Source organism: Phyllobates terribilis, unplaced genomic scaffold (genome assembly GCF_046119375.1).
Source record: "Phyllobates terribilis strain yellow unplaced genomic scaffold, ASM4611937v1 Scaffold_8__6_contigs__length_399053987, whole genome shotgun sequence".
NCBI classification, from domain to species: domain Eukaryota; kingdom Metazoa; phylum Chordata; class Amphibia; order Anura; family Dendrobatidae; genus Phyllobates; species Phyllobates terribilis.
Window position 1 is genome coordinate 281,951,233 of NW_027362768.1, and position 27,875 is coordinate 281,979,107.

At 40.1% G+C, this 27,875-nt stretch overlaps 1 protein-coding gene across 1 annotated transcript; it reads right to left on the reverse strand.

Annotated features, from left to right (window-relative positions):
• On the reverse strand, positions 1-27,379 carry GALR3 (galanin receptor 3). The gene is made up of 3 exons (XM_073644302.1): positions 27,277-27,379; positions 25,385-25,752; positions 1-5,586 (listed from the first exon to the last, which is right to left on the reverse strand). Exons 2-3 carry the CDS (start codon positions 25,729-25,731, stop codon positions 4,779-4,781), a joined length of 1,155 nt encoding a protein of 384 aa, XP_073500403.1. The 5' UTR covers positions 25,732-25,752; positions 27,277-27,379; the 3' UTR covers positions 1-4,778.
• Positions 27,380-27,875: the final 496 nt, after the last annotated feature.

Below are 27,875 nucleotides of genomic sequence, written 5' to 3' on the forward strand. Positions count from 1 at the left end.
TTAAATCTGCATGTCTATATTCTGTTTATTTTTTTTATTGCTTTTCGTATTGCATTTCCCTGTCATGTGATTTATCTTACTACATTGATTGGCCCTAGTAGGTTTTAAATGCATTATGGGTCATGACAGACTTTAGCTCAGACAAAGAACACCGGAGTGCATTCTAAAAGCGTTGCCATTTTTATAGTTGTACCATGGAATATATTTTTAATTTTTGTCAACAATTCTTGCTTTTTACAAGGAGCTGGAACCACCCCTTCTTTTCTTGGATTCACTACTTTTGGTTGCAACAAAGTTTCCTGCTCTCATACGCCTTGAGCCACAACAGTGAGCTGGTATCAAAAACTTTCCTTCAGTGATCTTCAGAGCCCCAGTTCTTGAAATTGGTGAGGGCCATGGTGGTGAGACCCCTAGCCATCAGAAAGTTATTCCCTATCTTTTGGATAGGGATAACTTTTAAACTTGAGAACACCCCTTTAAGTTGTTCAAATTAACCGTTGTGCCCATCAGTGCGCCATCCTTTAGACGGGAGCCTTGTTTAAAGTTAAGGGCCTAATCCAAGTTCTGACCAGCTTACATACGTAAGTATACATGGTTTGAGCACAAATTCTATGGGCATTGAACCACTATTCCCCACAGCACTGTTACATTCAGCGAACCATATGCAATCTACCATAAGACCATAAGTCTGAAGAAGGTCCTTTAGACCGAAACGTCACTGTTTTTGGATTGCTTTACTAATAAATCAGATTTTTTTCTGCAACTCTATGAGTGCCGTATTTTTTCTTCACTATATACATGGTGTAAGCTGTGTGATCATCAGGACTGTTGGCCTGAACACCCAAAAATCCTTTGTCATCTGTGAATGGATAGATCTTATAAGATATTTTTCAGAATACGTAATTTTTGACTACTGCCCCTCTTAATTGTATCTCTTATAAGAGGGAATAATTGATATTTTATTGCTGACCTGGGCTACATATTGTTTTTTTTTGTCTGTACACAGACATACTGTACTTCTGCATTGAACACCATATTGAAATGCAAAAACAAAAGCTGCAGGGCACAATATACTTCATTATAACTCGCTGGTCCCAGGAATATATGGCCCCTGGGCAAAGAGCATGCGTAGCCAGACTGAGTGCTGATGTCGGCACTGTATACACACCATGAGAATAAGACTAGGCTTTTTTTATGCTGAATATTTCATTAAAGTCAACACAATCATTTAATTTCAATTTATTCTGCAATATGCCAGCAAGATGTTCTCTGGATAAGAAGTGTAATATGACAAAAGAGTGACATTGGCCCAATGTACAGAATAAGTATTGAGGGAGATGAAAATAAAAGAAAATAAAAGCGATATAATAATGGACGCTGATGTTACTGTATAACTGTAGTCAAAGTGGACAGGCTGTGAAAACTCCCATAGGGATCAGTGAAATCTGAGACAGATATTACCTAATGCGTCAAATCTGTGTAGACTGTAGATCTGAGACTGTAGATGTAACTTTATTTTATTACTCACCAGTATTAAATAAGGGATGGAGATGACTTCTTTACAGAGATTAAAAAGTCCATTAAGTCCATATCAACACATTACTGATAAATAAAACAATCTAAGCAGCCCCCGCTAGCAGAGGGCGCTCAATGGCAGGCAACTAGATTAATACATAATGGGAGTTTTTTTGTTTATTTTTTTGTTTATTTTGTTTTTTTGTTTTTGTTTATTTTTTACAAGGAACTTATGTATACATATATGTGTGGTCGATACAAAGGACAGGCACGTAATTTATTCATTTCGATAACACTATAAAGCAGGGGAGGATATATTATTGGTGCAACCAGGGGCCCAAAAGGTAAGGGGGCCACTACCACCTCCAAAGCAGGTGGGATTGTGCATTATGATGAGCTATGGGGCTGCAAAGGGCTCATATATTGTTCTTGCACAAGGGTCCTCTTCTATCTGTATCCCCAGTGCTACAAAGGATCAGGGGGCATTAAGATGGGAAAGGGTTCTTTATAGTAAAGGAGCCCATGCACTTTAGAGATTTGTCAGCCAACAGTTATCTCCTACAGCTCCCCCACACACATGAATGTTCAGCTCCGACAATTGCTTTTGTGCTTTTAATAGGGAGATTGGAGAAGGCTAATGCTGGATTCTTCTGGCATTCACTTTTCTTCTCTGCGAAAATAAGGATTAGGTGTTTGAATTCAAGTTGCCCGATACTTATCTCCTCCAACATCATCTATCAAAGGACAATTAGGATGCACCTACTCACATTACATAGTCGGCCGGTCACACCAAACTCATCCATGTCAGGAGGACGGCGAGCAGCAGTCGGGGGATGGGATGGAGAGGTCAGAAACCACGTCCATCAGACCGGACCGACCGGATTACCATGCAGCGCGGGAGAATTTAAAAATGTTTTTGGGGGTATACAGAGGGAGTCAGGGGCTTATGTAAGCATTTATGGAATGCAGCACCGGTGTTGAATAAAGTGATAGTTTTTTTTTAATATAGGACAAAACTGGTGACAGCTTCCCTTTAAGCAGCGTGCTCCACTTAATAAATCAAGCACATCTGATATCTACAGTGCCCCGTCACCAGAAATGAACACCAAACGTGGTCTGGCATACATTTCTGGTGCAAATTACACCGCTATAGTGGCGTACCTTATGATGAATTTAACTGATGAGCGTGACCATGCCCTGTCCCACCAATATCCCTCCCATGCTACATCCATATTGGCGTAGCTGGCCGGAACTGTCATACAAATTGCAAAAGTCGCAATATTTTTGCACAACTGCTGAGTTGCGCAAAAAAGTTGTGAGTTATCAAGGTGTTTAGGCCAGATCTCTCGTATAAAACACCTAATGAATCACCCCAGAGACCCTGATTCCAGAGATTTATCAATTACTGGGCTGCTTGCTGTAGTTTTGATAAAATTACTGTTTTATACTCAAGAGATTATCATTAAAGGACTAGTAAACCTGCTGCCATGTCGTCCTCCATATTTATGAGCTCTGTATAACCCCCCACCATTGATTGGCAGCTTTCTGCCTATGCACAAAGTACGTAGAAAGCAGCCAATCAGTAGTGTGGGCGGGGTTATAAAAAGCTCAGCATTTAGAGAACTGGTAGATCTGTAGCAGACAAAACTGTGATTTTATCAAAACTACATCAAGCAACCCCGTAAGTGATGCATCACTGGAATCAGGGTCTCTGCCCTCACGCCATGCTACTCTCAGATGGGTGACAGATTACATAATAACAAATAGCATTATGGGTTTACAATTGCCTTAACAATAAAAGATGCATAATTGAACTAGGAAAATTGTGCAACTGTGATAAAGCATAGTTGGCAAAAGTAGACAAGTTTTGCCTTCCAAATCTAAAAGGATTAAACTGATAGGACATGCTACATATAACAATGTTATAGTTTAGCTAAATGGTAAGTCAATGTTAAAATATTTGTTAAAGGGAGTCTGTCAGCAGAATATGTCTGTTCATACCAAACACAGGAGCTCTGTGCACACTTGGCATCACCAAACAGTTCAGGTACCTTCAGACCAAATTATCTTCTATCTATGCCCTTTTCTAACTTCTGCAAACCAGAACTGTCAATCAAGTTGTCAGGAGGCGGAGATAAGTGCAAGACAAGAAGGTGGGAAGGTGCGCTTAACTGTTTGGCCACACTAAGGGTGCTCCGAGGGCTTGCACTTGGTTTGAACAGTCATTTTATGCAGAGAGATTCCCTTTAAAATGCAATGGTATCGGACCTAAAAAATGGTTAGATATCAATTGAGAAAATACTTTTGATTCATCTTTGTTGGACATATTGAGCATACATAAATCTGACTTACAGTATATAGCTCTATTTTTGGGATTGAGGCTTCTGACCTCTTAGGTCAGAATATAAAGAAGCATGACTAATTGGAATAGCAGCAACATTGTTATTGACGATGGTGTCAATACTGCTCGTGTGATTGGAGCCTGCAGTGGTATGGATCCACAGTACAGTAATATATTCTTTTTTCTCTTTCCTGTTAAATGTCAGGTTTGAAGACACTGGAAGTCATTGCGGACACGTTGCACAGATCACATCATTTTATTTCTTTCACTTCGATGGAGCATTAAGGTAGCACAGCTCTTAGTGAACATAATTGACAGAGATTCTGCTTCCACTCTCAAAAGTTATAGTTCTAAGAATCGGACTTAAAATACCTGGCCATGGGATAAAATTAGCAGCATTATACAGAGCAGGAATAATATAGCAATTATACCTTCACCCCATGGATGAAAGTCAAAGTGCAGGCAGTACAATGTAAAGCTCAAGAAAAGGAACAGTAACTGCTTCATTCATATAGAATTTTTCATCTATCACTAGGGTAATTTTTTTTTAGCAGCATGGCACCTTCAAGTTTCAGGCATGGAAATTCATTGTTTATTCAGATAACATCATACCTTATTCATGTTGCCTGAGGTAGAGTATGGAGTTGTAATTTGCAACACCATCTAGAGGGCCTACGAGTGGAGAAGTGTCATTGTTTGCTGATGCTGCTTTTGGGTGCAACCCAGGGGCAGACATATCACTGGTGCAACTTGTGCAGCCGCACGGGAGCCGAAGAGGTAATGGGGCCAATACCGCCTCCAAAGCAGGTGAAATTGTGCTTTATGATGAGCTATTGGACTGCAAAGGGCCCATATATTGTTTTTGCACAGGGGCCCAATTCTGTCTATGTCCGCCCCTGGTGCAACAATTGAGAGTTCATTTTTATGATGCCTTTGTTGTAAAACCAACAGTTTTGGGCAATCGCGTCCCCCAACTTCCTCCAACCATCCTGCGGCTCGATGATTCCTCCGGGCTCCCAATCTCTATACCTTCTTCTCTTGGTGTTCTTCCACCACGAGCTGTTTCCTCCTGAACTTGGGTAACCTCTGTATGTCCAGCATAAAAACCAGCTACTGTGTTTGCAGCCTGCACTGCATGGACTTTGTTGCGTGCCCGCTTTTGAGTCAGCATACACGTGAAAACTTGCTTGAACCTTTTTCGAAAATGCTTGGAGATAAGAGCGTAAACAATAGGATTTAGGCATGAGTTAGCATAGGACATACAGTGGGACACAAGGCGGAAGGCGTACGTAGCCCTGTTGAAGGGAAAGTGTCCAAACCAGAAGCACAGGATCACTAAGTGATGAGGCAGCCAACAGATACAGAAGAGCACGGCCACTATCACTATCATCTTGGTCACTTTGTGCTTTGCTTTTCGAGACTCAGATACAGTCTTCACTGGATCCACTGAAGTCCACAGAAAACAGATGGTCCTAGCATAAGACAATCCAAGAATAAGTACAGGTAAAAGATACCCAAAGACAAAGGTTGATACATCCATGATCTTCCTTCTACGATCTTCCCAGTTAGGAATACAAATGGGCACTTCATTGTAAAGAATGATGTGATAGTAGCTCAAGTAAGGGCCAGCAAACAAGATAGAAAGAGCCCATATAACTGCAATGGCTGCCAGGGCATTTCTAGCTGTACGGAGGTCTCTTGATTTAAGTGGGTAGCGGATGGCCAAATACCTATAGTTGGAGGGAAATTAAGGAAAAAATGAGTAAGATCATAAATGTGAAATAAATATATTAACACCAATCATTTTAAAACAGAGTAAATAATTGTAAGTGGTAACATTTAGTTCTATGTCAATGGAATATTCATCTAGTACCGCTGATTAAATATCACTACATAACGGTAAGTTATCAAATAAACCAAAAAATGTTAAAAAAATGTTGGAGTTCTTTGAATCATTATAATTATGGATAAAATATATGGCAGTAATCAATTATGTACCAGTCAATATCTCACAGCCATTCTGATATAAAGGCTTAGATATCAGTTTATTCTGCAAATATTGTGAAGCTATTCAAATATCTAAATGTAGAGAAGATTAAATTAAACCACATTAATTAGTAAATGCTCACTTTGGTTGAAAATAGCCAAATTGCATCAGTCCTAACCAACCTTTATGGGTTCTTTCTTACCATTTATTAAAAATCCCCTCCATGAAACTTTTTATACCCTAAACCGGTGTAAATGTATAATTAGGGTACTGTAAGTGTGTTGTCATACTCACCGATAGCCATCTTCACCAGTTTCCAGTGCCACTTTGGTCCGCTTTCGAGTGATGGGACTTGTATTTCGACTCAAAGGACCACATTGAGATTTATATGTGAGCCTTATCATTCTGAAGCTCCATAGACTTACACTATAAAAATTACTTTTGGCTTTCACGTAAGATTCTGGTGTGGTCTAGGGAGTCGAAATAGAAGTCACATGAGTGAGAAAAGGACCTGAACTGCGTTGGAAACTGGCGAAGATGGCGATTGGTAAGTATTTTCATGCACTTACAGAACCTTAACCTACAAAAGACAAAAATATATCTCATACCCTACCATCATTATATATAAATGTAAAGCAAAGTTGCATAATAAATATAGGGTACTTAGTGAACTATTTTTGATCAAAAAAAGTATACGAGCCGTCCCACCAGCGGCAAGGTGACCCTAAATTGGGACGGTACCTATACTGCCTATATTAAAAACCTTACTGTATATCAAAGTTGAAGTAATGCATATAAAAGGGTAGACAAATAGGACCGGGTCCCAACTCCAGACCACCTAGGCCCGTGGTAAGCTACATATATACTAATCAGCTCAACAAAGGGGATGCCACACCCTTAAATTGCACAGAATGCAAACAAGACAAAAAACCAAGCAATGTGAACTGAGGTCTAAGATGGTAGACATGCAAGAAATAGGAGCATGTTCACACTAGCAAAAAGAAGCAAAACCTACAAAAGACAAAAATATATCTCATACCCTACCATCATTATATATAAATGTAAAGCAAAGTTGCATAATAAATATAGGGTACTTAGTGAACTATTTTTGATCAAAAAAAGTATACAAGCCGTCCCACCAGCGGCAAGGTGACCCTAAATTGGGATGGTACCTATACTGCCTATATTAAAAACCTTACTGTATATCAAAGTTGAAGTAATGCATATAAAAGGGTAGACAAATAGGACCGGGTCCCAACTCCAGACCACCTAGGCCCGTGGTAAGCTATATATATACTAATCAGCTCAACAAAGGTGATGCCACACCCTTAAATTGCACAGAATGCAAACAAGACAAAAAACCAAGCAATGTGAACTGAGGTCTAAGATGATATACAGTAAGGTTTTTAATATAGGCAGTATAGGTACCGTCCCAATTTAGGGTCACCTTGCCGCTGGTGGGACGGCTTGTATACTTTTTTTGATCAAAAATAGTTCACTAAGTACCCTATATTTATTATGCAACTTTGCTTTACATTTATATATAACGATGGTAGGGTATGAGATATATTTTTGTCTTTTGTAGGTTTTGCTTCTTTTTGCTAGTGTGAACATGCTCCTATTTCTTGCATGTCTACCATCTTAGACCTCAGTTCACATTGCTTGGTTTTTTGTCTTGTTTGCATTCTGTGCAATTTAAGGGTGTGGCATCCCCTTTGTTGAGCTGATTAGTATATATGTAGCTTACCACGGGCCTAGGTGGTCTGGAGTTGGGACCCGGTCCTATTTGTCTACCCTTTTATATGCATTACCTCAACTTTGATATACAGTAAGGTTTTTAATATAGGCAGTATAGGTACCGTCCCAATTTAGGGTCACCTTGCCGCTGGTGGGACAGCTTGTATACTTTTTTTGATCAAAAATAGTTCACTAAGTCCCCTATATTTATTATGCAACTTTGCTTTACATTTATATATAATGATGGTAGGGTATGAGATATATTTTTGTCTTTTGTAGGTTTTGCTTCTTTTTGCTAGTGTGAACATGCTCCTATTTCTTGCATGTCTACCATCTTAGACCTCAGTTCACATTGCTTGGTTTTTTGTCTTGTTTGCATTCTGTGCAATTTAAGGGTGTGGCATCCCCTTTGTTGAGCTGATTAGTATATATGTAGCTTACCACGGGCCTAGGTGGTCTGGAGTTGGGACCCGGTCCTATTTGTCTACCCTTTTATATGCATTACTTCAACTTTGATATACAGTAAGGTTTTTAATATAGGCAGTATAGGTACCGTCCCAATTTAGGGTCACCTTGCCGCTGGTGGGACGGCTTGTATACTTTTTTTGATCAAAAATAGTTCACTAAGTACCCTATATTTATTATGCAACTTTGCTTTACATTTATATATAATGATGGTAGGGTATGAGATATATTTTTGTCTTTTGTAGGTTTTGCTTCTTTTTGCTAGTGTGAACATGCTCCTATTTCTTGCATGTCTACCATCTTAGACCTCAGTTCACATTGCTTGGTTTTTTGTCTTGTTTGCATTCTGTGCAATTTAAGGGTGTGGCATCCCCTTTGTTGAGCTGATTAGTATATATGTAGCTTACCACGGGCCTAGGTGGTCTGGAGTTGGGACCCGGTCCTATTTGTCTACCCTTTTATATGCATTACTTCAACTTTGATATACAGTAAGGTTTTTAATATAGGCAGTATAGGTACCGTCCCAATTTAGGGTCACCTTGCCGCTGGTGGGACGGCTTCTATACTTTTTTTATCAAAAATAGTTCACTAAGTACCCTATATTTATTATGCAACTTTGCTTTACATTTATATATAATGATGGTAGGGTATGAAATATATTTTTGTCTTTTGTAGGTTTTGCTTCTTTTTGCTAGTGTGAACATGCTCCTATTTCTTGCATGTCTACCATCTTAGACCTCAGTTCACATTGCTTGGTTTTTTGTCTTGTTTGCATTCTGTGCAATTTAAGGGTGTGGCATCCCCTTTGTTGAGCTGATTAGTATATATGTAGCTTACCACGGGCCTAGGTGGTCTGGAGTTGGGACCCGGTCCTATTTGTCTACCCTTTTATATGCATTACTTCAACTTTGATATACAGTAAGGTTTTTAATATAGGCAGTATAGGTACCGTCCCAATTTAGGGTCACCTTGCCGCTGGTGGGACGGCTTGTATACTTTTTTTGATCAAAAATAGTTCACTAAGTACCCTATATTTATTATGCAACTTTGCTTTACATTTATATATAATGATGGTAGGGTATGAGATATATTTTTGTCTTTTGTAGGTTTTGCTTCTTTTTGCTAGTGTGAACATGCTCCTATTTCTTGCATGTCTACCATCTTAGACCTCAGTTCACATTGCTTGGTTTTTTGTCTTACTTACAGAACCTTATAGATACATTTACACAGCTTTAGGGCATACAAAATGTCATGGGAGTGCCTCTTTAAGCTAACCTAGGCTTATCCACTTCTTTCCAGATGCCATAAAGCAGCCACATTTACTGCATTTATGGTATGTATGCCTTTAGTAAAAGGTTTAGTAGTTGATCATACTGAAGTAAAAACACAGAGGAAACAATGGAAAATGTATGAGTGCAGATGGCCATGAACCGAAAGGCAAGCAAAGACAAAAACAGTCATGCCCTCAACTCAGCTGCTTCTGAAGGTAGTCATTGTGGATAGGAGAGGGGGGGATCCATACCTTATTTTGTTACAATACCTCACTATTATATGACCTTGTTCTAAAATGTAGAAAATATTAATTTAAAAGAACAACCATTTAAAAGTAACTGCATCAAAACATTTGACTGATGATGTTTATTCTGGCAGAATAATATAAATGTGAACAGGTTGCTATGAATTGGCCAGTTGTGCACTAAGTACCTCATTCTTAGAAGCTATTTTGCATTAATGATGTTTACAATTCATGTATTAAATGTTTGCATACATCTTGGTGCACGCAGTTTGCTGTTGCACTCTTTCGTTTCATGATATACATATCTTCATAGTTAACGAAGATAAGTTGCATAAGTTTATGGACTCATATGTAAATTATATGAAATGTCTGCCATTGACCTTAAAGGGTTAGTCCTAAACCCAAAAGTAAATTTCAATTAATAAATCTTTAAAAACTAATAACTTTTGTAATTTAAGTCATGGTAAAATTCCTTACCATTCACTCGTTGGAGAATCCCAGTGCATGATGGGACACTCAAACAAATTGTCATCTGCTGGCTGAAACTGCCCCCTGTCCGCCCTGAATAGTGTTGAGCGATACCTTCCGATATCGGGAAATATCGGATCGGATTGGATCGGACCGATACCCAAAAAGTATCGGATATCGCCGATTCCGATACCAGAAACCAATGCAAGTCAATGGGACACAAATATCGGAATAAAAATAAACCCTTTCTTTCCTTGTAGGTTAATTCTACATGAAGGAAAACAACTAACAATAATGTAGAATGTATTACATGAAAAGCCGGCAATTCAGCAGCGGCATACACCGGTACCCGACAATTTAGAACAGAAAGAATAGAACATCACACATAGATTAGATAGATATAAACATGTCAGTCACATATATAAGAAGTACAGTGACAGTGTTGCTTACTGTACTTGTCATTTAGTGTAAAGGATTTATTTAAAAAAATAACAGTGTTTTCATGCACTGTCTCTTTAAAAAAGCCGGCCGGCTATTCAGCAGCGGTACCCGACAATTTAGAATAGAAAGAATAGAGCATCACACATAGATTAGATACATAGAAACATGTCAGTCACATATATAAGAAATACAGTGATAGTGTTGATTACTGTACTTGTCATTTAGTGTTAAAATAAAGGATTTCTTAAAAAAAAAATTGGCGTGGGGTTCCCCGTAATTTTAGTCTCTAGCGGAGGTTAAGCAGACGGCTGGGGCAGATGTTTGAAGCCTGGGAAGGGGGTAATACCCACAGAGCTTCCCAGGCTACTAATATCAGTCCCCAGCTGAATACTTAGCCTTTACTAGCTATTAAAATGGGGGACCCCCCAAAAAATGGCGTGGGGTCCCCCCTATTTTAATAGCTAGCAAAGGCTAGGCAGACAGCTGGGGGCTGATATTAATAGCCCAGGAAGGGTGCCATGAATATTGGCCCCCTCCCAGGCTAGAAACACCAGCCGTCAGCCGCCCCAGAAATGGCGCATCCATAGGATGCGCCAATTCTGGCACTTAGCCTCGCTCTTCCCACTGCCCTGTAGCGGTGGCAGTGGGGTAATAGAGTTGGGGTTGATGTCAGCTTATAATGCCAGCTGACATCAAGCCCAGGAAAGTAATGGAGAGGCGTCTATAAGACACCCCCATTACTAACCCCATAGTCAAAGTTAAAAAAAAACACAAACACCCAGAATAAAGTCCTTTAATTGAAATAAAGACACAATTCTTTATTGTTCTAAATTAAACCATACTTACAATCACGCCCATTCCAGCTGAAGCCAACGATCTCCTGCAATAAAAGTAAAATCATAAAGCAACCTTATCCTTACCTTTCCATGGTTCCCACGACGGCTCCAGCTCTGCTACATTCACATGATAGGCTGAATCACAGCCGAAAGCTGCCATCCAGCTTGCCATGCCGCAGAGACTGAGAAGCGCAGGCATGCGTGCGCTCCTCAGTGTCTCGCTGTGACGGCATACAGATGAGCCGAGTTCATGTCCAATGAACTCAGCTCACCTCATGCACGTCACTGACAGCGTGGGAGAATTCTCCTGCTCAAGCGCTGAGCGCAGGAGAATTTTCCCACGATATTTCAGTATCGGAATGCTCAACACTAGGGCCCCTGATGCGAAGTGTCATCCGGGGTGCTGGAACATCCCAACACTCCCCTTGCTTCATCAGTGACACTTGTTTCAAGGGCGGTGCTGTCCCTGCTCTGCCCCTGAGTGTCTCCCCCGTTCGCAGTCTCCCCTTGTGCCCTGTGCGATGAGCGCAGTGTCCAGTCTACTTTCTGCTTAGCTGAATAGTAGCAAGTTGGCAGCAGAGCGGTGTCACCATGCCTGGTATGCAGGAGGACTAGCGCCGTCTTCGCAAGTGACATCGCTCTGCTGCCGGCTTATTGCTATTAAGCTAAGCAGACATCATACCGGACGCTGCGCTCATCGCACCCTTTAACTGTAAAAACACATATACTATACACATATTTCTGGCATATTGGATTGTGATATAAAGTGGTGCTTGAAAGTTTATGAACCCTTCTGAATTTTCTTTATTTCTGCATGAATTCATTAGATTTCCACACTAAGCACTAAAAGTAGCTAAAGAGAGCAAAATCAAACAAATGAGTCATGTCTGTAAATGGCAAAAGTATATGAACCTTTCCTTCAGCATCTGGTGTTAACTCATTGTGCAGCAATAACTACATATAAACATTTCTGGTAATCGTTGATAAGTCCTGCACATTGACTTGGAGGAATTTTAACCTATTTTCCCTACAAAACAGCTTTAACTCTGTTCTGTTGGTGGGTTTTCTCCTGTGAACTGCTCACTTCAGGTCTTTCACAAGATTTGTTATAGGATTCAGGTCAGGACTTTGACTTGGCCATTCCAAAACTTAAACTTGAGCTTCATTCTTTTTAAACCATTTTTATTTGGAAAAGGACTTGTTCTTAGGTTTATTGTCTTGCTGTGTGACACACATTCTCTTGAGATTTCGCTCATGGACAGATTTCATCACATTTTCCTTTCGAATTTGCTGGTATATATCAGAATTCATTGTTCCATATATCATGACAAGTCATCTTGGCCCAGATGCAGGAAACAGGTCCACACCATTATACTACCACCACCGTGCTTCACAGATAGTATGAGGTTTTCTTCTCATTTAAACTTAAAATCTCTATTTTGGTCTCATATGTTCCAAAACATTGTTCCAATAGTATTCTGGCTTGTCCAGGTGAGCTTTGGAAAACTGCAGATGGGCAGTAATGTTCTTTTTGGAGAGCAGTGGCTTTCTCCCTGCAACCCTGCCATGCTCACCATTGTTGTTAAGTGTCCTCCTGATGACCATTAACATTAGCTAAACTGAGATATGCCTTTAGTTACTTAGAGCTTACCTTGGGTTCTTTTGTGACCTTGCTGACGATTAGGTGCCTTGCTTCTAGAATGATTCTTGTGGGTTGATCATTCTTGGGAAGGGTAATAAGGGTCTTGATTTTTTTTCCATCTATCTGACTAGTGAATTGGTAGAGTCCAAAATTTTTAGAGATGGTTTTGTAACCTTTTCCAGCCTGATGAGCATCAACATCTCTTCTTCTGAGGTACTCAGAAATCTCTTTTGTTTTTCCAAATAAGTATAGACACATAATATGTCATATTTTGTTAGTTGCCAAACATTTGTTTGCTACAGAATGGAAACAAACACAAATCCCAACCATTACTGAAATAATCCAAAGAGTTTCAGCACACAATGTCTATGAATATAATTTTGCACTAAGACACAAAAATTTCAAAAGATACAATTTAAGATGGCTTCCTTGGTCCAAAAAATGTATGCCTAATTTATGTTTAACTGAGTCCTAACAAAAATGTTCGTCATCTTCATTCTACGATATTGCATTTGAATATTTTATTAGCAGCTATTATATGAAAGGAATATAATGTGTTTCTTGATCCTTATATTGTCTGCTTTACGAAGTGTCCTTCTTTCCCCCTTTTTTCCTATATGTCCCTTGTTTCCCCATGCTTTTCCTAATGACTTCCCCTTTTCTTTTTTGTACCTCTTCCCCCAGAATATTTGAAAAAACTTTCAATAAAAACATTTTGAACAAGAAATCTCCTTTGTTTGTGCCATGATAAACTTCCACAAACATGTGTTGTGAAGATCAGACTATGATAGATCACACTTCTTTAAATTAAACAGGTCGCCCACTCATACCTGATTTTCATCTAATTTATTGAAAACACCAGGCTCTCAAATTATTTGCTATTCCTAAAGGTTCACTTACTTTTGCCACTCACAGACATGTGATATTGGAAAATAAGTCTGATATGGTTCTGTTTATCTACTTTTAGGACATGTGTGAAAATCTGATGTAGTTTTAGGTCAAATTTAGGTAGAAGTAGAGAAAAATCTGAAGCTTCACAAATTTTTAAGCACCAATGAAGCTTACTGTGCTCTATAAAGCAAATTACATTAAAGGGGTTGTTCGAAGTTAACAATTTACCACCTATATACAGGCTAAGTGATACCTTGCTGATTGCTGAAGGTCTTTGAAGTGCCCTGTTTTATAGGAGTGATGGCTGTTCATACAGTATGTACCACCACTCCATTCACCGTCTATGGGACTGCCAGAGATTACCAATATTGTGCTTGCTTATCTTTTGCAGTCCCATAGACAATGAATGATGATTTACTAACCCTTTTAAATTTATGTTAAAAAGTAAATCAAACAATGAATTTTTCACCTAACAATTGGGGGTGAAAGCTTCACTGGGGTCCTAGTGCTTCAAAGGGCCCAAAGGCTCCACTGACGCATACAGAGATAACAGCATTAAATACATTACATAGCCAACAAGTTTAATGTGAAAAGTCTAAATCTTTTAACAATATTGGAATCTGAGAGTCCTCAGTGGTTGATACCTTTTAATGGCTAACTGAAAAGATGCTAAACATAGCAAGCTTTCCAGACTACTCAGGTCTCTTCTTCAGGCTAATAATGACACCAAATCTCATTACCATCTTTTCAGTTAGCCATTAAAAGGTATCAACCACTGAGGACTCTCAGATTCCAATATTGTTCTATCTACTGGCTAACACGGTATAAATATTCTTTACCTAAATCTTTTAAGGCAATTAAATGTGTATTTCTGTATATATTGAACATAAGATACACTTCATTAAAGACACTTATCACGTAATGATCTCTCTCACTTACACACTAGCTTACAGAGAAGTAATGGGCAATATTTAATTGCTGCTTTTATTAGATAAATGTAGAAGAAATTATATATTGCAGAACTAATAAAGTAATTACAGGATCACCTTTGAATGAGTTCTAGGAGAAACTGCAGAATGTTGGCTGAAAAAGACTGAGTTCTATTTTTCACAATCCATTCATTATTTGCTTTATGTAATTTTATGTGCAATTTAGTATTTTTTGATCAAGTGCTTGATGAAAAGAACATGCTGTCTAATTGCCCAATGTAAATGTATTTTTAATTTCTCAACTATCACCAGGATCACCCACTGTGGTCACACACTAGCAGGGAACCATTACGCTGCCTTAATTTGCACTTGTCTCTGACCATAGTTTATTGTACCAACATGTATCAAACATAAGGAATTTGGAGAACATTTGTATAGCTAAAGACTATATCTTTAGCTATAAAGATGAAAAAATACTTGCATCCAACAGGTTCAATATTTAGCTAACAAGACCAAATGTAATTTAAGTGTTTTTGGACTAAAACATTACAAAGATTAAATTTTATAATTATTTATTTATTATTTTTTGTGAGAGATTTAAACTTAACACTAAAGGGATTTTATACTTTAAGAAAAGTGGACCCCAAACACTTTTATACTCGTACCATAACAAACAAACCAGGTAACAAACAATAACAAACAAACCAGGTAATTACCCTCCCTTCTCTCTGCTCTCAGTCACTGTTCTGGTTTCTGTGTTTTGGTTGTAGCAGTGACATCACTTCTACAGTGAACATTGCTGCTGTAGACAATCACTGATCTCAATGATTGGCTGCAGTGGTGATGTGAGCTGTTCATGTGACGTCATTGCTACAGCCAAAATGCTTAGACCAGAGCAGTGGCGGAAAGTCTGCATTGCAGCTTGAGAGGGTGAGAACCTGCTCTGTTTGTTATGTTTTGAGTATAAAAACCATGACATGCTTAACATGTCGCTCTTCGCAAGGAGAAATTTTACCCCTTAGAAAAAGAAAAAAAAAGGCAAGTTCTGGGTGGATTCCACACAAAAAAACACAGCATGTGGATGAAATTAGGTTAAATTACATCCACTTTTCTCGAACTATATAAATGCTGTAGATTTTAAGTTTGTGAAATTCACGTATAAAATCCACATCTAAAATTAGCAGTGTGTGAACCCGGCATAAGACTATGCGACAGTGTAACTGATTACTTGATACTGAATGAAACTGCATATTATAACATTGACTCTACAAAATAGAATATACACAAGAGATGAATGCATCCTGCCAGATTCAATTTTATTTATTTATTCTCTGCAAGTTGATTGTCCCTTATTATGTTGTTTGTTTTTTACTTTTTGCTGACAATCTACGGTTCAGCACAATGGCGGCAAATTGGACGGAATTTTGCTACATTCCTGTGGAGCAATTAGAAAAAAAAAAAATCTGCATTCTGTAGAATACTCATTTTAGTGAAACTTTAGAATTCAACTCCACGCGAATAAATTTGCCCAACGTTAATAAACACCAAGAATTTTCAAAATTTAAATGATGCTACAAAAAAACATTAAAACTTGGCAAGAGGTAAGATCCTGTATGTTTCCACATGCTGTGCGTGTCACGCTTTATGCAGAACAAAGCTATTATTTTTTTTTTATTTGGCATCAGATATTCTAATGTGCTTTCCGAGGGATATAACAATATCAGGCTGCTAATCTGCCAGGCAGCTGTACACAATCTCTGACAATCCCTGGAACTATTTGTAGCTAGCAGTTCTGTGCCCCCAATCCTGACTGAGAGCGAGATATAAATGTTCTGTACCAATCTCCTGAGGCATCCAGTCCTAGAGGTGCTAATCCATTGTGTAAACCTAGCATGATGAATAAACCCTGTAAGGAGCATTTGTAGATGAGCCAAATGTCTGACCTCAGCTGTATTACTGATCCATGATCACCAATGGCAGACCACGTAACAGTACAAGATTCTAGAGTTGTTGTGCTGAAGGTCATTTATTGCACTCCAACCTGGTGGATATGGGTCCAGAGCACGTTTGTCACTATCATTACCGAAAGTGACTTCACTTGCTGGGGCGGCTTTGGTCTCTCCATGCTGGATATTCTTACAATGCACACTGACAGTGCGCTCTCCTGCCTGCTTGTTACTTCTGACCAGAGTCGGCGAGCGAGCGCACTGTCACTGTGCATGTTACACAGTGACAAGAATCTACTGAACATCTGTAAAAACTGAAAACCAATGCATGCTCTGTAGAGCAGGGACTAGCTCAGCCCCTGAAACTGACTTCACTGATGACTCTTCGTTTCAAGGTGAAGGCAGAGGCTGCAGCAGTGACCTCTGATGACTCATGCACTTGGATTCTGAAATAAAGCGTCATCAAAGAGAAGGTGGTAAAAAAAATAAAATGAAGCAATAAGATAGTATAGTGAGGGAAGGGTAGTCACTTTTCAATGAAAGTATATTAGAAAATAACTTAGATTATGGAATTAAATAGATAGGGAGTTAGGATGATAATTAAGTTGTGTTTCACACCAACCATTTAACTAGAAACAGTGTCAGTCAGGAACATACTCTAAAAACTGGCATTAGAGATGACAGGGTTAACCCACCTATGGGGACAATTTTTTTTCTTACTCAAGAGCCTTGTCTTTTTTTGGCTAAAAGTCATTTTTTGTAATTGGGTTTCAGTACAAATTTAACACTGTTTGCTTTTTATAACCTCTATATTGCTCTGCTTATTTCTGGCTCCACAATGGGTTAACTGAGAATCCGTAAGTGAGCTCATTCTGACAATCTAATAGGAACATTTATAACTCTTTTATCTGTCTTTTTTTTACCCTTTCTCAGCTGATTTATGCCCACTGACCACAACAAAGTTGAATTTGCGGGAAACAAAGAGCCAACAAAAAGGCAAACAGTGCAACATTTTTAAATGAAATTGGAAATTTTAATTTTAGCCCCAAATTAATTTTAGCCCCAAATATATGCATTTAAGTAAAAAAAATCCCCAAAAGTAGACATTACATTTTTCATGTATAATTTTTTTCCTGGACATAAGTGGAGCCTTGAACGTCTGGAAGCAACTTATATTCAAGTAAAAATTCATGCTTGTCTATTTATTTCTAATAGCAGTTCAGGTAAATAGGCTCACAGAGCTTCATGCAAAGAGAATAGTGCTTGACCCTCAGCATTAAAGGGGTTGGTCACTTTATTTTAACAGATGTGTTGGGGACATAATTTTGTGACACTTATTAATGTATAAGTATTACAGGTCCTCCTTCTGTACTTGTTAGTACAGCCGTCCTCACAGACTGCTCTTATGTACATATAACGCCCGCTGATGGAGGAACATGTGACCAGATTTCCCCTCTAAGGCGTCCTACGATTGGAGGAGGCAGATGGACTGGTCTGGTCACATGACCCTCTATCTGCCGCCATATTGTGGACAGGAGAGCTGAGGAAGGCAGCACTAGCAAGTGCAGGAGGAGAACATGTAATACTTATATATTAGTAAGTGCCACAAAATTATACCACCAACACATGTGCTAAACTGAAGATAAAGTGGCCAACCCGTTTAATAATTAGTAAAAGTTACAAAATCACCTTTTCTGCCACATATTGATCTTCTTACAACGTAGTTGGAGGTATATTTAAAATGTTTTCAATCTCCTATGTCCAGCTGCGCATATCTAAAAAATTCTGAAGAACTGGATGGTAGAAACCCCTAATGATCCTGTCCTGTCTGTAATTACCAGTGTAACAAACATATAAAACTTATGCTCACATCTCTGATCAGCGTCTCTCCATTGTACTCAGTACTCCCCTGCCAGTCACCAGGCATCAAAATCAGGGGGTATGACGTGACTGCTGCAGCTAGTCATTAGCTTTTGATTGGCTGCAGCCATCATTTTTCGTCCAAGCAAGAAGAAACTGTCACGATAATGCCTATCGGTGTGTCTGAACTCAGTGAATGACTGTTCTGCTGTCCAATCTAGGGAAGGGGCGTGCTGAGCTGTCACTATAGTGATTGACAGCTCAGCTGTCCAACTGGGAGCTGGGGTGTGCTGAGCGGTCAGTGTCTTGAGTGACAGTTTAGCCATCCAATCAGGGCCAGAGCATGCCGGGGCTTCCTCCATGTGTCTCCTTTTGGAGAAATTACCTGGCTTTATAGCCATCTCTCTACTTTAGATGTTGCCAATTGTAGCTTTTCTCATGAGGTGTGTCTTTTAATTTGATCTTTGCTGCTCGACCTTGGATTTGCCTTGACCATCCGTTTGCCTAACCCTTTTGTCTTGATCCGCTACCTTCTTGGAATTCTGACCTCGGACTGTTACCTGACTACGCCTTTGTCTCACCTCTCTGTCTATGATGTACCATCCTGGCTTTTGACCTCGGACCTCTTGACTTCCCAGCCTCATGGCTTGTCCATGAGTAGTGACTACCATCACAGAAACATCTCTCTTTCTGTTTAGACAAAATATAAAGGCTGCAGCTGCTGAAGCAATCCCATGAATCCCCCTCCTCAAACTTGTTCCCCATAGAGGACAACCCCTTTGAGGCATATAACAAATATGATGTATAGACCGCAGAAACTGAGTAATGTAGTTTTCCAATCAAATAATTCTGTTTCACAGAGAGTAGAAATGCATTACAACAATAGACAATTTATTTTTAGTCCAGTAACTGGAGAGTTCTAGTGAACTTTAATTTACCACAACTTTATTGGTTTAGGTCCATTTATTGATACTTAGAAAACTTCATGGGGGGAATTTATAGTTTTAAAAAATTCATCAATTTTTAAAGTCAATTTTGCTTCTTGCTAAATTGCCTTTAGTTCTCAAAATTTATCAAAGTGTCAAACAATTTCTGATAAATTTGGCTCATCGTTAGATATAACACTATCCTTAAAGATGAAAGTTTCCTTACCTAATGAGCTTTACTTTTTATTATTTACGAACAAAAGCCAGTTTACTTTTCTGGGTAGAAATGATTAATTCTGGGAATTTATATAGGCCATATATAAATGAGTGTTATCCTGTAAGGCAAGGTTCACCCTGTATTTCGGCATTACAATCAGTGAGAAAATTGTCCTAATATACTGTATACATCTAATGTACCCATAGACTATCATTAAGCAAAGGTAAGCCAGCAGAATGTTCCTTTGGCATATGTTTGAGAATGTAATGGTGTACCTTTTCCTTAACTATACTGAAGTCTGTGTGCAAAAAAAAAAATCATATATTGTTCAGAATACTTTTTTTCAATTGGAGTTAATGGCAGACATTTGCAATTTTGTAGGGGTCAAAAGTCAAAGTAAAGAGACTTAAAGGGATCTGTCAGCAAGTTTTTGTTACTCAATCTGAGAGGAGCATGATGTAGGGACAGGGACCCTGATTCCAGTGATGTGACACTTGCTGGGCTGCTTCTTGTAGTTTCAATAAAACTAGTGTTTTATCAGCAAGAAATTATCACTAGAGGACTAGATGTCTGATGCCATCTAATCCTCCTGGTCTGTATAACCCCTGCCCCCCACTGATTGACAGCTTTCTGCCTATGCAGAGTATGCAGAAAGCTGCCAATCAGTGGTGTGGGAGGGGTTATACAGAGCTCACCACTCAGAGAACTGCAGTGGATAGCAAAGTGTTTTTATCAAAGATGCAGCAAGCAGCCAAGTATATGATACTCCACTGCAACCAGGGTCTCTGTCCCTATAACATGCTGCTCTTTGATAACATAGAAAAAGCCTAGTAAGTTAACTCAGTGGAAAAGTAGAGCAGCAACACCAGGGGAATTGTACATTTCCTGAGGTTTCCTCAGATTGCTATTTATATTTATGGCCGTATATATGCAACACACATGGGTTATATATGTGGTAGATCGTGGTCATAAAACAGTCTATAATGTGCTAATGGGTTAGTAAGAAAGCTGTTGGGATTGTGACAAGCACCTCACTGCATTGCGCTCTTTTCTCATTATTCTACTCTTTAGAAGTGCCCATATACATTACAACTTGCAGATTTAAGTGGGGCCAGCCAATTCTCTTATGTGTATTGGGTTCCAACAAGAATGCTCATTTGTTCCCACAAGTGAAAATGGTAGCGCCATTAAGGAAAAAATATGCTTAAAGATTTTGTTCACTACCTGGACAAATCCTTTTTAAAATAAGTATTTTCCCCTTTAAAAAAAGAATAACACATACTCACACCCTGCACTGGTACTGCTCCAGTGATGTCGGTGCCAGGCATGCCGGGACTGATGTGACATTCTTATGCCATGTGAGGTCTGCAGCCAATCAGCTGCCACTATCACTACTTTCACTTGTCTGAGGTCTGTTCATGGGAGGAGAGAGCGAGGCAGCCCAATAGTGAGTGTTGATTGTCTACAGGGCTCACGTGGCATAACAATGTCAGGTGAGCCCTTGGAGACCAACGTCAACATCACTGGACTGACGCCGATGCAGGAGGTGAGTATATGTTATTTTCATTTTACAAGGGTAAGTACTTATTTTGAAAAGGTGTTGTTCAGGGGTTTCCACAACATTAGAATCCCTTTTCAGCTGCAGCAGCTCTCCATTCTGATTTTTAGGTCACATTCACACGTTCAGTATTTGGTATTTTGGAAAAATGCAGAAGTGGTGACATGTTTCTATTAGGCCGGTTTCACACGTCCTGATTTTTACGGTACCAGAAAAACCCATACCGGAGATATCCGTGTCCGTGTGTGGCACATGTGTTGCAACCATGTGTCGCATCAGGAGCACACGTACCGGCGCCTGGAAATCAGTGTACAGTTAGCACTGTTCCCAAGCTCAGGGTGCTGAACACTGCCCTCATCATTGTCCCTTGCTCACTCTTTGATCAGCGCGAGCAAGGGACAATGTTGGGAGTAGTAGTCTGCTTCCGCTGTCTCCAACTGTAAAATAAGAATAAAATAAAAAATCCTTATACTCACCTGTCCTAAGTGACCCCTGCTGTAACCCATCTGACTGCTCACGCCGAGGAGATAGAGAGAATGACTCCTGCAGCAAGCGGTGTCCTGCATTGAGCAGAGCTCACTGAGTGACAGGACACAGCTCCTGAGCTCAGTGCAGCTCCGGGGCTGCTCGCTGGAGCGGCTCATACCCCCCGGCTCCTCGGGGTCAGAGGATTACAGCGGGGGACATCTTTGGACTTGTGAGTATAAGGATTTTATTATTTTATTCTTAGTTTTACACATGGACACTGCTGGAGGAAAATACTACGCCCAACATTGTCCCTTGCTCATGCTGATCACAGCGCGAGCAAGGGACAATGATGAGGGCAGCGTTCAGCACCGGGAGCTTGGGTACAGCGCTAATTGTACACTGATTCCCAGGCGCCGGTACGTGTCACACTGATGACACACGGATGTCATCCGTGTGTGTTCAGCGTGAGACATTTTGCAAACCATGCAATGTATAAAAAACGGACATGTCTATTTGGCGCCCCTGAGGGTTCGACCGCCACAGGGATGCTGCACTTCTTTAATGGAGTGTGGTGTTCCTCCTCTGAGGTAAGAACAGTGTGATGGTCAGGACCCAACTTCCACAACCAACACCATACTTCTCCACCAGAGGGGGCTAGAATGCACTAGGTGCTGCCCTCCTGATTACAGGGAGACTGGGGAACCAAGAGTTAGGGGAACCATATAGTGGGTGAGGGTGGGGGACTCACATTCTTGTGACACTTAAAAATTTGATATTTAATACACAGCCATCTTGGCTCTGGGTTCTTTGATTGTGATCTCCCTCCCTGAGCGTGGATCCTGTGTGGGCCTGCAGAGGACGGAGACACAGCCCTCATACCTTAGCCTTGGGTCGAGGGGCAGGTTGCAGACAATGAGTGTCTCAACCCGGTCAAGGACCATGACCAAGAAGGCCCGGAGCTCAGGAGTGTAGCTCCAGAGCAAATGGATCCCAGGGAGGATGCAGACGGAGCGGTATACGCCACCTGTCCTCGCCAACCTGATATATTCAGAGGGAGTCCGGCTGCAAGAGGTGTATCGGCCCCCGACACCCGACCTTGCTACTCCATGTCCTGGTCGGGGAAGCCCGGTAGGCCCTGAAGATCCCACCGGGTAACGGAAAGAGCGGAGCAGCCACCCGTGCCCTTTTTTCTGAGAGGAGTTCAGAGGGAGACCCGGCCTATGCACACACAGACAGGACAGCACTCGGTCTGTAGTTTTAGGAACACTCTGGTGCGGGGTCCTGATCGAACACTTGACTTACTCGGAGGTTGTCGGACCCTCGTCTCTGGTGACCGCAGAACTCCGTGGGGAGCAGGGAATTGCCTTCCTTCTGCCATCTCTTATGTGAGTAAAGCCTTGGAAGTTCACCCCTATGGCCTCCGGACTCTTTATTCTGCGTCACACCGCACTAGGCAGACTTTCTAGACTACTAGCCCCGTCATCCTGTCTTTCTGCCCTGAGGCCTTGCTCTGCCTGTGGGGAGTAGTAACAACGATGGCCGCCATACCACCATGCCTCAGCGGACTGCAGCGGCGCTGGTGGCCTTCACCAGGTGCCATAGGTGGCGTAGTCGTAATCAGCCACTCAACCCGGATAAGCCCACACCATCCTTTTAATTGTGACGGCCCTGGGCACGGAGCAGGTCCGGGCCACGGCTGCACCCCATCTCTCCAACATAGGACCCGACTCCGAGTCCCCCATCTCCCAGGGTAAAAAGGGGCTTTCGAGTAGAGGCGTCACATCTACACACGGTCTGGGAAACACACTGACATGTGCTTAGACCCATAGATTTGAATGGGTCTGCATGTGTCAGTTTCTCCAGTACATGTGGAAACTGTCACCACATGTACCAGACACACGTACGTGTGAAAGAGCCCTTATACTTTTCCTCTGATTCTTCCTCTCCTGATTTTTACTTAAAAAATACTGATATAAAGTACTGACCAAATTCTTTCTAGGTGAACTTGGACCTAGAAAGATAATGTTACAATCTCTTTAAAAGTTTTTCTCAATAGGTGATGGGCCCCAGAGGACCTAGTGAACCCGAGCATCTGTCTAACACAGCACATGTCTGTGTGCGCATTTGACTGATGATGCAATCTATAATGCAGAACCTGCACAGACTTAAGCAAACACAACATGGTAAGTATTGCCCGCCAGCCGCAAATTCACAAAAAGTATGGAAATGCATGAGGATTTTTAGGCAGCAACCGTATGAGCAAAAGAAGGAAGCATCTGTGATTATTATTTGAAGAAGATTGTGCAGTTTTATTGAGATCGACCACCTTAATTTCCTTTAAACAAGATGTACCTTTCAGAGGGTAGATCAACTACTAAATTAAAATAAAAACAATTTAGAATGTTTAAGACGATAAAGTGGTATTCAACTTACAGATCCCATTCCAAACCTGCTTGATTCCCTCGCCGGTCTCTGGACTTCTTGTTTAGCATGTACTGGCTGTAGTGGTGACATGTTGATCATCACAAGGGCCAGTGACTGACTGCAGAGATTACATGTTCATACTGATGGAAGGGGGGGGGGGTACAGAGATCAGCTCTGCACTTCCTGTTCAATCCAGATGGACTGCTGCAGCCAATGACATGTTGGTCACTACTCAGTCTGTGATTGGCTGCAGGAGTCACATGACCATGCACTCCAAACAGGAAGTACAGAGACCGGTGGGGACCTAGGCAGAACTGGAGCAGGTGTGTTGGCAGGAGATAGGTAAGGTAAATGTCACATATTTAATTATTTTACCACATTCTGGGTGTTTTTTTTTTTTATTTCAGTGGCTGCACGATCCCTTTAAATCTGCATCAACAAGAGTTAGTCCGTCAGACTGAAGGTCAGTTGTGATATGAAATAATTTTCTTATATGGTATAAGGGATATGAGCATGTTATTTTTTTACATTATTTTATACTGGTCGTGCTACAATTAGTCATTCCTTCTATATAATATAAAATAGCATTATGACCCGCACAAAAATATCAAATACTGACATCGATGGACAGCGTATCAGAAGAAAACAGGAGCAGAATTAACATATGTAAATTAATTGGACGTGATTGAGGAGATGAGTTTACGGCAGAATATGTAGGAAATCAAATGAGCACAAAGGTACTTGATTACTAAATGTATTCATCATAATATATCACCCATGGGAAGAAGCAGAGGAGATGAAAAAATCTAAAAAAAAAATAGAAAATGAATAGTATAAGAAAATATAAAACAGCCAATGATAAGAATATGGGAATAAGTGAAAGGGAAAAAACATGAGAGGATGCTGTACGCTCGTTTAGTCCGCAAGGATGCGACAAATTATGTAAATAATTAATGAATTAATGAATTCTAAATTAAATTAATATTAAAGGTTGATAAAAACACCTCTGACAACCATAAACAGATATGACTAGAGAGATAATGATCAAGGATGATCTACGCAGGTGGAAGAGTGGGGCACGTGCTGAGGGCAAGGATGCAGGGAGACAGATGGAAGGGGGAAGAAGGAGATGGTTTTTGGAGGTAGAGCAGTTGGATAGGTAGAACTGTTAAATAAACTTTCTCAGCAATGTATACAATACGTTTGTTTTTTTTTACCTGTCAACTGAGACGGCAGCCAACGTGAAACTACTGGCATACATGGACAGATAAATGGAGAAGTGAACAGCTTTGCAGAGGAATGCCCCAAATAACCATCCATCCAAGGTGTAGATAGTCGCTTGAAATGGCACACACAGTAGTATGAAGCATAAGTCAGCCACCCCCAGGTTTAGAATAAAGAGGTTTGTGGTGTTGTACTTGGTCTGGCCATTTCTTAGCAGTACAACCAAAACTAAACCATTCCCCACTGTGCCCAGAGCAAATATCAAGGAAAAGACGACAGGTACAATGATTCCCCCAGGGGGCAGTTCTGATGAGACTGATCCATTCCATGCCTGAGACATTGCTCTAAATCATTCAGCTCCCTGCGGAGAACCAGAAACAGAAGAACAAAATTCAAGTTTAATAAATTACATTGTCCAGTGCAATATTTAATCCGTATAATTAGTTAATAAAAAAAATCTATCTATCCATCTATCTATCTATCTATCTGGCTGCCTATCTATCTATCTATCTATCTATCTATCTATCTATCTATCTATCTGGCTGCCTATCTATCTATCTATCTATCTATCTATCTATCTATCTGGCTGCCTATCTATCTATCTATCTATCTATCTATCTATCTGCCTATCTATCTATCTATCTATCTATCTATCTATCTATCTACCTATCTATCTATCTATCTATCTATCTATCTATCTATCTATCTATCTGCCTATCTATCCATCTATCTATCTATCTATCTGGCTGCCTATCTATCTATCTGGCTGCCTATCTATCTATCTATCTATCTATCTATCTATCTATCTATCTATCTGGCTGCCTATCTATCTATCTATCTATCTATCTATCTATCTATCTATCTATCTATCTATCTGCCTATCTATCTATCTATCTATCTATCTATCTATCTATCTATCTATCTATCTATCTATCTGCCTATCTATCTATCTATCTATCTATCTATCTATCTATCTATCTATCTATCTATCTATCTATCTATCTATCTATCTGCCTATCTATCCATCTATCTATCCATCTATCTATCTATGTATACTATCTGCCTACACTACAATTTTGTAAAAATAATTATAACAATGAACTCACTTCTTCATCCAAGCAGTTACCATGCATACAAAAATAACCAGATGTAGCAGAGCTGACGTCTTACTGTTTGACACACTGCACATGACTCACTAGGTCTATCTATATTTCTATGGACAACAACAGATAAAACACTGCGATATCACCATACTTTGCACCAAAAGCCAAACTCAGCTCTGCTGTACTGACAAATTCAGCACTACCTGAACGCACGTCTACCTGTAAGACCAAGGATTACTTTATTTCAATACTACATTAATACCTCCAATAATACAACTATTTCTACATACAGATGTATAGTTTAATGTGCATATGACACATACATGAATAATGCTTTAAAGTACTGTATTCTATTACAAAGGGATCCAATATAAAAGAAAAAAATGTAAACATTTTATCGCTTACAGTAATAACACAACATTGCAATATACAACTGTATGAGATAAGTATTAGTCCCTAGGAGCAGGTATAAATACTTCGTAGAAATACTTGCTTACTTAAACAAAGAGCATATAGATTCATATACAATATATTTCATGCTTCTTGATATGGTGCTAATATATGTGTATGTCATTAGAGCATATCCTCGTCTGATGCTCAGATGTGCCTCTGTATTCCTCCTGGATAATTCGATCTGTGCATAGGCACAATATACATATAGAGGAACCTGTGTGGAAGAATTCCCGACTCTCTAGTGGCCATGAAGCCCTTAGCGTAAGCATTGTGGCTACTGAGCGCTCCATTGTCTGTAATGTGCATATAAAAGATTTTCCCCTTCTTACCTTCTGTCTAAGCTGCTGTACTTGTTTCATCTCCCTCTTTCTCTATCGAGCATTCTCTTCTGCTCCCTCCTCCTCTCACATTCATTCCATCCCTCCCTCTTTCACAGTCCCTTTCCCCTCTCTTCTTTTTCACACAAGCTGTCTTAATGTATTCAGACAGTCTCATTCAATCATTGTGTCTCAATTGTATGACTACTTGTTTAATAGACTCTGCAGCGTTACATAGATTAGAACTTGGCGTAGGCTATCCTTATGTAATTATGTTTGTAGCATGGAAATTTGCTTCTCCTTGGTCTTGTTTAATTGACGTCAATAAGCAATTAAAATTCCATCTTCTTGCTCTGGTCTTTTGTGTCCCACACCTGGCTGTCTCTTCTCCAACTAACAGACTATAAAATAAGTGTTCAAGGTAAGTCACATTGAGAACAAGCAAAGTTATTCCCATGGTATCGAAAAGGAAAAGATCGGTGCCATGTCGGGTGCCAACTCACGGGTTGGCTGACGTCTAACCATATGCCAGAGTCTGTAAGGCTGCACCTACATTAATGCTCTACAATGAGCATTGTTATGTTCAGATATCAAGACATGCTCCTTGATGT

What these genes read in the sequence shown, in the direction of transcription:
- GALR3 (XM_073644302.1), bottom strand. Translation starts at nt 25,731, where the DNA reads ATGTCTCAGGCATGGAATGGATCAGTCTCATCAGAACTGCCCCCTGGG. An exon ending in GCTGCCGTCTCAGTTGACAG is followed by an intron (nt 5,587 to 25,384) that starts GTAAAAAAAAAC and finishes CTCCAACTATAG; the next exon opens with GTATTTGGCCATCCGCTACC.